Consider the following 10,281-nt stretch of genomic DNA (forward strand, 5'->3'; position numbering starts at 1 on the left):
GAGAAACAATAAAGAGAAAGAGAGAAATAAAGGAGGAAGGAAGGAAAGAAAGAAAAAGAAAGAAAGAAAGAAAGAAAGAAAGAAAGAAAGAAAGAAAGAAAGAAAGAAAGAAAGAAAGAAAGAAAGAAAAAGAAAAGAAAAGAAATCCAGCCAGTAAACCCCAAATTAAGTGGATAGCTTCTGGCCATCAAAATTTACCTTCCTTTGGAGAGAAGAAGGAGAGGGAGACAGAGAGTTTTAAACTCATTAAATCCCTCAATCAACAAGCAGGTCCCCATTCAGGTAGGTCGGTATACTCACAGGTTGTGTTTGTCCTTCCTTTTCGAAGAAGACCATGGCATCAAGGAAATGATGACATGACTTGCAATTAAATCATTATGTCACCTGTATACTCTACAATATATCACAACCTGCTTGGGATAGAGTTTCATCATTTTTTTCCAGGGTTGGGGGGTGAGAGGTTAGACTGGATGGATTTTAAAGACCCACTCCAACTCAAACTCTATCATCCTATAATCTGCTTTCTTGATGTTTAATGTTTGAATAGAACAATTGTGGAAAAAGAATCATTTTTAAACTCATTAAATCACTCAATCAACAAGCATTTATTGAGCACTTCCTATAAGACAGCGAAGCTAGGTGGCACAGTGGAAAGAACACTTGGCCTGGAATCAGGAAGACTCACCTTCATGAGTGAAAATCCAAGCTCAGAAACTTACTAGCTGTGGGACCCTGGTAAAGTCACTTAACCATGTTTGCCTCAGTTTCCTCATCTATAAAATGAGGTAGAGAGGGAAATAGAAAATCACTCTAGAATCTTTGCAAAAGAAACCTCAAGTGGGTTTACAAAGTGTCAGACATGATTGAAACTACTGAACAATAACAAAAACACTATGTGATAGGCACTAACCTTGGCTCAATGGATTATACATGAGACACGAAAACACTTTTCCTGTCATTGTAATGCGCTCCTGCCTGGCCTGATACTACCACCACTGAAGGCACACAACTGTGAGGTATAAAAAAATTAAAGAGAATTAATAAATGTAGAGTTAATTTGAAATTATTATTAGGAAGGACTGGGTTTGATATCTGGATCTGACCATCGTGAGCTTGGTGACAGTAGGCAACCCAGTTGTTCTCTCAAAGACTCAATCACTTGAACTCTAAAATGAAAGGAATGATACATTCAATAACTGCCTTTTCTGAAGAGGACCTCTGAGAAAAATAAACCACTTTCTAAAATTATAAAAAAAAAGAAATTGATTCTGCTGCCAGGAACTGCAGTGCTTTAACTTTTGAAAACTCAGTTCAATGTGTGGGAGAAAATACATACCAAATCTAGAGGACTTCATGATGGAAATGACATTTTCATAATATTCCAAGCAGATGTTAAAAATGACTTCCACACTCCCTGTCTCATCAACCAGGCCACAGGACTTGCTCAGATGTACAACTTCAAGAAGAAATATTCTGTTCTCCAGCTTCTCATTGTTAGCTTTCCTCTAAGTTCCGTCAACAAGACATTCTTTTTCCTTTTTATAGTAGTTTAATTCCCGTTGCTATCAAACATTCTTGGGGAAAAAAAATCAAAATTTGTTTTGCCTTCCATTATCAATGGAAATAGAGTCAAAAAACTCTTTAGGGAATCTACCTTAGGGGAAATCATTCCACCAGAATATGATGAAATAAGGGGATATGAAAAGATTGTAGAGGAAGCACATGTTCTGTCCTTTTGGTGGAATGCCTTAGGGAAGTAGTTTGTTTCAGATCTTCTAAACAATTTATCCAGTGACATGGAAAAAGCATGATGAAAAGCTGATGAAATTTGTTATTAACATAGCAATGCGATGTGTGGATAATATAGTAGATGATAAAGTGTTGTTGATTTGTTTCAGTCTTTTCTGACTCTTCATGATCCCATTTGGGATTTTCCTGGCAAGAGTGTTGGAATGGTTTGCCATATTGTTTTTTCTTCCAGCGCATTTTACAAATGAGCCAAACAGGGTTATAGGTCTATTCAATGACTTGAATAAAGCATAAATTATAGGCTGATAAAATTTGCCATTAGCACAACAGTAGGATGTATAGATAACATTTTAGATGAAAAGAAGAGGGTCTAAAAGGACATGAACAGTTTATGACATTAGATAAAATTTAGTAAAATTAAAATTTAATAGGACAAATATAAACATGTAAACTTCCATTCAAAAAGAACTTTGAAAGGAAAATATGGGTATATAAGTTTATGTAATTTTTTTTGCAATTCAAATTCGATATAAATCAATAAGTAATCTAAGGTTGAAGTAATCAAGTAGAATTCTCAATACTAGAGCGGACACAGTACTACACTGTTTTTCTTTGGCTGTTTATGGCCAGCAGACATTTTGAGTTTTTTATTGTTCTAGGTTAGGAAAGACATTCACTGCCTGGCCAGTATCCAAAGAAGAGCAGCTAGGATGATGGAGGGATTCGAGATTATGCCACAGGAGGATAGGCTGAGGGAACTGAATATGTTTTACCCAAAAAAGAGAGGGTTTGCTGTGCAGGTCATGAAGAGCGTCTTTAATAATGTAAGAGATAGACAAAGTTGTTCCAGTTGGGTCCTGAGAAAGGATCAAGACAATTAGAAAGAAGTTTAAATGATCAATATTTCCTATGTGAAGGGGAGAAATTTCATCATCAGATCACAAGATCTTAAATATAATTGTCAAAAGGATGACAGAGGTCATCTATTTTAATTTTATTTCATAGTTGGGGAATCTTAGAACTAGAGATGTAAAATGCCTGCTAAGGGCATATATGATGGAACAGAGCTGGGGCTGAGCCCATGCCCTCTGATTTCAAAAGCAACATTGATTTTTTTGCCGATTCCTAATAAGAGGAACTATCCCAAAGGGGAAACAGTGGTTTTAAGGAGTTAATGGATTCTTCTGCTACTGGTTCATGTGGAGAGGAACAGATCGGTCTCTATGATTTTCAGCATCAAGTAGAAATTTCTGCTTGGAATGTAATAGCTTTTTATAAAATGATTCCTTCCTGCAATCTTACTCTTCTTCCACTTTGAATCCACTCTACAATTTGGTTACATGTGTTTACATACAATATCTGGGAAATGCCACCCCAATTCTGGCCTCCATATCTTTGCACTTTTTACATACCTGGACTGTTCTTTTTTCCTCTTAGATTCCCTGTTTTCTATTAAGATTTAGGCAAGTTAAAATGTTTTGGACATACTCGCTTTCCCAAATCTAAGGCCCAGCAAACAGTCTGTGTCCTGTATTTGGCATAACAATAATCCTTTTCACTCCAATTCATATAACCCTCTTGCAAAGCGTGTTGCTTGGACCAGCACCTAGTGTTCACTGAGGGATTAACTCCAGCTTTTTCCTAGGGCCATCCATCACATATTCATAAACGCTGTTCCATGTCACTGACAGGTATGGCACTCCTGTTCTCATCACAGAACTCAGGTTCTCCACCCTGCAAGGTGGGCACAACTCCCAAGACTTGGGACAATACTATTCCCCAGGAACTGTGAGAACAGTAACTCAAGTCCTAAAAATAATTATATAATGATCCAGCCCAGGATGTATGCAAGACCTGTCTTTAGTCCAGCATGTTTAGCCCTCCTTAGGAAGGAGGTTTCAATATGCATATGTCATTTTCCTCACTCTGAAATTAATTAACACTTCTGTTTTGTATCCTGACTCTCCTATCACTAGTCTGCTGGGTTTTTTTTCAGCTCTAGCCACCTGCAAGTTAGAGGCTGGTTCCAGTCCAGCTGAGAGGTAAAATCATACTTTCTGCAACAGGCTTCTCCTGCTCTGGCCCTTGTTCCCAGCTTCTGCTTTCTTCCCCTATGAAATTGCCTTCCATCTACTCTTGTTTATTTCAGGTGTCTATTTACATGTTGACTCTAAGACTGTGAGCTCCTTGAGATCAGGGCCTGTTTTCATGATTCTTTTCTCTTTTATGAAGGGCAAAGAGCTTGGGAAGTATTTGGCATGTAAAAAGTCTTTAAAGAAAATCACAAGGATATCTAGGTGCTGAGCCCCAGTTTACTAATCATATAATTATGTTTATTTTGTTTATATTCGATTTGGTTTCCATTACCAATGATAAGCCAGCAATGTTCATTGGGTCTGCACATTTTTATATTTTTTTCTGTGTAAATGTCTTTATTAAAGAACAAAAAGAAAGTGTGTATTGAGGTGGGGTTATCCACACAGTGAATAAAGAGTATTTAAGAAAGAGACATGCCTAGTTGACCCATCATGGAAATACCTGGAGAAAATAATTACACGCAGGAGCAAGGAAACAAGAGCCATTGGTCTGTGAAGGTCCCCAACCCAGGTTGTAACATTTGCCAAAATGAGACATATACATGTGTTTAGCACCCACCCCCTCAGGTCATAGTTCAGGCTGGGAACATGCAAATAGAGTCTACCAATATGCAGAGTTCTGAACCTCAAATTGTAAGTCCCCCCACAACACAAACACACACACACACACAAACACACACACACATACACACACACACACCCTTCAGCAAATTAATGTCTCTCTCAAGAAGTTCTTCCACTCTTCCTGACTACCCTTTTACCAAAGTCTAACTTGATCCTCTATTTCTGGGTCTCTCTCCTTTCCAGGACATATATATCTATATGTACCCTCACCATTACACACACATATCTCAGTTGAAACACATCTGTAATCACTAATATACCTGGACACTCACGCATGCACACACACACACACACACACACACACACACACATACACACACTGCAAATTTAACTTCCCTTACATTTGCACTACCTCCCATGTATCTAACATATCTCCATTTAGAATCCATTTCATTTGAGACTCTCTATATCTTGAATGAATGAACGAATGAATCTGAAACTTTCCCAATGCTAAAATATCATATATTTGTAACTACTTTAAGCTATGTATTTCACATATATATGGACCCTTTCACACATCTGCTGAGCTTCTAGTTATTGTCTCTTCTTATCTCTCTGAAGAACATTCAAGAACTCAAAGTAATTTATTATTTCATTTGAATATCCTACTTCAGGTCTGTCAATCTCAGAGCTGGGCTTAAATCCAATATCCATTGTCAATGCATACTGACTATCATTCCCAAGGATTCATTAACTTTAGGGTGGGGAGAGAAACTTGAGGGGGGCTTTTTTAGAATTATTACTAAACATAGCTCTCCCTCAGAAAGAATCTCACAGGACCAGAATAGGGGGAGGGACAGGGATCAGAGAGGTGGAGGATATGGCTGTTTTGGGGGTATGTCTCCCACACAGTCTTATCAGTATTTGTTCCTAGGGGAAAGAGTGGGGACCCTAGAGGGAGAGGGTGTTGGAACTCTCAACTCATATCTACTCTTTGTCTTTCATGTGAGCCAGCTTGAAGTTCCCTTGCTTTGTGGAAGGGGGTGGAATCTCCAAGTTAAACCTGAACACGAGCTGATAGACCAAAACTCCACAAATGGAAGCAAGAAGTTGTGAGACAATGGAGTCCCATCAACACTACTGACCCATTGTGAATACTTCAGAGTCAGCAATGGTAGTGAAGAGGTGGGGACCAAAATCTGGTGCTGGGTTAACAGCATAACCAGAGTTGAATTCCATGGATGTACTAATGAGCAAGACCACAAAACCAAAAGTAAAGGCTTCAAAACCTTGGGGATCTGGGTTGTTGTTAAGATCCACAATAGCCAATACACAGATGATGAATGTTGCTGTGTCAGTGAATTGGTCAAAGAAGCCATTGACCATGTCCAAGTGACCAGGAGGGTAGCTGGAAAAGACACCGACAATGCCATTGGGACCAGAAACAAACAGTTCATTATCAGCAAAGGACAAAATTGCACGATAGTATAGCCCAAATATAATCCCAGCTCCCAGGAAGGACCCCACTGTCTGGTTCAATGCATAAATGAGCAGCTTGATCCAGGGCTCCCTCACCAGGAAGCCCATAGTAAAGGTCACAGCTAGATTCATGTGGGCTTCAGACACTTGTCCAGGAATAAGGATATCAAGTGTGATTGCAAAGCCAAAAGTCAGGTTGATGGTAAGGAAGCCCCTTTGGGTCCTCTGCTTAGCACAACCAGGGACACAGAGCCATGACCAAACATCACCAGTATGAGCATCCTGAGGCTTTCAGCTAGATCCTGGAGGAGTAGTTGGTACTGGCCCAGCAGTGGCTCCCCACAGCACCACACTAGCTCTTTTTGACGGCCCATGGTTCAGAGTGGAGATGCAGTACCGTGGAGCAATCACTCCTGGGTAACAGTGAGAGCATGTGTGGGAGCTCAGTATGGGAGTGCCAGAGCCTCAGGTTTCAGAATGGAGTTCCTGTGAGAATAGAGGATGGGAGTGGACAGTAGTGCACTCTCTGCTACTGCACTCAGCTCCACACATTTTAGCAAAGTATCTACCTTCTTGTTAGTGACTTAGACTTATTTAGGAAAATTTTAACTCATGTGGATGAATCCAAATTATGCATGTACTGTTTAACCAATAGACACCTGGCCACTGCATAGACTGAAATACCATATTTTGCACATGCAGATTGTATAACTCAAATTATCCTTTATAACCCACTAATAGATGTTATCAGGGTGCTCTACAAAGTTAATCTTCATGATCAGTGCTATACAAGTTGCTATGCATCCGAGTTCAAACAATACATGAATGTGAGATGATATAGTCAAGGTTAGGGTCTTTAGAGACTTGGTATCTATTCCCAAACCAACCCACATTTCCAAATGCTGTCCTTGTTTCGTTCAGCTTCTCAAAAACAAAAGTCTTCCCTCCAAAAATGCACTTAATGGTCAAGAGAACAACCTGTCTACTTATTTTATTTTGTTGTGTCACTGATGATTTTTTTTATTTTAAAAAAAGCTATATTTATTGTTATGTCTTATAGTATTTAACAGGAACTAATGCTGTATTTTGTCAAAACCTTTTTTCTGTATCTACTGAAATAATTTTTGTTGTTTTTGTTTTTGATATGGTCAGTTATGATGATAGTTTTCCTAAATTTTTTTTAATTTTTAGTTTACAACAATTGGTTCTACATAATTTTGAGTTTCAGATTTTCTTCCCTCCCTCCCCTCTTGACGGCATGAAATTCAATATATCTTCTACGTATAACTCCGCATTGAACCTATTTACACACTAGTCAAATTGCGAAGAAGAATTATGACCAATCAAATGAATCACAAGAAAGAAGAAAGAGAACCAAAGAAAACCCCAAAATGAAAACAAAAGAGAGAAAAAAAGGGAAAAAATGGCAAGCATAAAGTGTGCTTCAATCTGCATTCATACTTCATAGTTCTTTCTCTGGATATAGACACTATTATCCATCGCTGTCTTTGCTCCTTGTGTTGCTGAGAAGATCAAACCGAACTTTACATATAGACAGATTCCAGAAATATCTCAATTATTTTAAGACATAGAGTAACTTCTGACTGAATCAGCTACAAGAATGCCCATGTTTATCATTTTATTCTGTATTAAATGAGTTTTATAGCACTGGGTAATACCTGCTGTGAAAGATCACATTGCTGACCTGTTACAACAGTCCTTCCCCATTTCTTTCATTCCAAAAAAACCCCAAAAAACATGGATTCCATCTTTGAAAATCCTCCTGTTGCTTAGAGTTTCTAGCAATATCAAACACACAATGCTGGAAATTTCCCCCAAAGCATGCACACTTTTCAGGGATATTATCTGGGATTTCATCTAATATTAGAAGCACAAATTCCACCAACCATGTTGAGTCTTTTAATTTTTTTTTCATTTACCAATTTTTTGTGTATTTGTTGGTTTCATTACCGTGGCTTTCATTGCCATGATGTCCTCTACAATCAATACAATTAGACTTCCAACTGTCAAGTATGAAAAAAGAATAAATAAAAAACCCACTTAGCCCACCTCATCTAATATCAGTAAATAGAAGTTGAAAGAGTTACCTATATATTTGTATACTTAATTAATTTTATTATCCTAAAAATCATATAAGTGTTGGGATCCTTTTTCTAATAACAGCATTCTTTAAAGCCCTCTTCACTTCTTCATTTCTCAGACTGTAGATTAAAGGGTTCAACATTGGGATAACCATTGTGTAGAATACAGATAACACTTTGCCTTGAGTTGGAGAGTAGTTTGAACTTGGACACAAATAAGTAATAATCTCAGTTCCATAAAATATAACAATGGCTGTAATATGAGAAGCACAGGTTGAGAATGCTTTGCGCCTCCCTTCAACTGAATGCAAGCGTACAATAGAGAAGAGGATATAGATATAAGAGGTAATGATGATCAGAAGTGTTCCCAACATATTTATCCCAGCACAAATGAAAATGATAGTTTCATTCATTTGAGTATCAGAGCAAGAGAGTTTGAGGATTGGGGGACTGTCACAGAAAAAGTGATGGATGACATTGGAGCCACAGAAGGATAAACTACTTATATAACTGGTATGAATAATTGAGTTCAGAAATCCTGCTGCGAAGGCCCCTGTGGCCATCTTCAGGCATACTGTCCTTGACATGATAACTGGGTAAAGCAGAGGATTACAGATGGCCACATAACGGTCATATGCCATCAGTCCAAAGAGGATACACTCAGTAGTTGCTAAAGCAATGAAGACATACATCTGCAGAAAGCAGCCAGTAAAAGAGATAACCTTCTTTTCACACAATAAGTCAACTAGCATCTTTGGAGTGATAGTTGAAGAGTAAAAAATATCAGCCAGGGACAAACCAGTCAGAAAAAAATACATAGGTGTGTGGAGTTGAGAATCTATCATGATTAATGTAATCATCCCTGCATTTCCCATCATAGTGAGAGTGTAGATCACCAAAAATAATACAAAAAGAATAACTTGAAGTTCAGGTGAGTCTGTTAACCCCAGCAAGATGAATTCAGTCACTGTGGTATAATTTTCCACAGACATTTATTCCAAATATCAGCACAGTCCCACACTGGAAAATCCTAGAATTTAAAAAAAAACAGTGCAGTGAGGGGAGGGATGACTTAACTGAAGAGTAAGTTTGAGGATCTGACAGTTACAAGGAGCTGTTGACATGAATTCAGATTGATAAGAGTGGTAAGTGTTTCACCCTAACCTCATCAACTCATGCAGTATGTGTTTGTAAAATGGTGGGCTTATTGTTTTGTTTTTTTCTTTACCTTTATTAAGCATCACCTCCCTTCAAGACCCTATCCTAGGAGATAGGAATTTAAAAGTCAATGACACAAATTAATATAAAACAAAAAGAGAGATATCAGGAAAAGCACCAGCAAATATCATGAGAAACTTGAGAATGATGAAAAAACATTACAGTAGAAAAATCATTTGTATTAGGTTCAGTGTATAGAGTATTAAATCATCATATAACTTTTGTACTCTGGGGGAAAAACACAACCTCTCTGTGATACAGTTTCATGATTTTTGGGGGCAGGAGTGATAAGTTGAACTAGAATGCTTTTAAAGACACATTCCAAATCTAACTTTATGATCTTATAAAAAAGTTCCTAGAATTTTGAGTGGTCAGTTAACATTAATTAAAGAAATGATGTTTGAGTAGAACCTTTCAGGAAAAAAAAAATACTTCATAATTCATTAAATCACTACAAGCATTTATGGAGCAGCTGAGTGGCATAGTTAAATGAGGACTGGGCCTAGAATTAGGAAGACATCTTCATAAGTGTAAATCCAAGCTCAGAAACTTACTGGCTGTTGGCCCTGGTCAAGTCACTTAACCATATTTACCTCCATTTCCTCATCTTTAAATGAGGTTGAAAGAGAAATAGAAAATTATGCTAGTATCTTTGCAAAGAAAACCCAAGTGGGTTCACAAAGTGTCAGACATGTCTGACACAACAACAACATCCCTATGAGATTGGCACTAACCTTTGTTCAATGGATGATACACAAGACATGAAAACACTGGTCATGTTACTGTAATGTGCTCCTGCCTGGCCTAATACTACCAGCACTGAAGGCACACAACTGCAAGGTATAAAAAAAATCAATGTTGAATTAATTTGAAATTATTAGGAGCAAGGACTGGGTTTGATATCTAGATCTGACCATTGTGAACTTGCAACCCACTTGTCCTCTCATTGACTAAATCACTTGAACTGTAAAATGGAAAGAATGAAACATTCACCAATGGCTTTTCTGAGGAGGACCTCTGAGAAAAATATGCTATTTTTACAACTCTAAAAAAGGAATTGCTTCACTGCCAGT

The 10,281-nt window shown here is 37.8% G+C and overlaps 1 protein-coding gene and 1 pseudogene across 1 annotated transcript; both read right to left on the minus strand.

Annotated features, from left to right (window-relative positions):
- Positions 1-5,396: 5,396 nt before the first annotated feature.
- Positions 5,397-6,262, minus strand: LOC118852575 (annotated as a pseudogene).
- A 1,775-nt stretch (positions 6,263-8,037) lies between these two features.
- On the minus strand, positions 8,038-8,985 carry LOC118854672 (olfactory receptor 5F1-like). The gene has a single exon (XM_036764979.1). The coding sequence runs from the start codon at positions 8,980-8,982 to the stop codon at positions 8,038-8,040; it is 945 nt and encodes a 314-aa protein (XP_036620874.1). The 5' UTR covers positions 8,983-8,985.
- Positions 8,986-10,281: the final 1,296 nt, after the last annotated feature.

The sequence above is a fragment of the Trichosurus vulpecula genome, chromosome 6, assembly GCF_011100635.1.
Source record: "Trichosurus vulpecula isolate mTriVul1 chromosome 6, mTriVul1.pri, whole genome shotgun sequence".
Taxonomy (NCBI): domain Eukaryota; kingdom Metazoa; phylum Chordata; class Mammalia; order Diprotodontia; family Phalangeridae; genus Trichosurus; species Trichosurus vulpecula.

Bases quoted from the DNA above. Each gene is read 5' to 3' on its own strand.
- LOC118854672 (XM_036764979.1), bottom strand. From the start codon at position 8,982: ATGTCTGTGGAAAATTATACCACAGTGACTGAATTCATCTTGCTGGGG.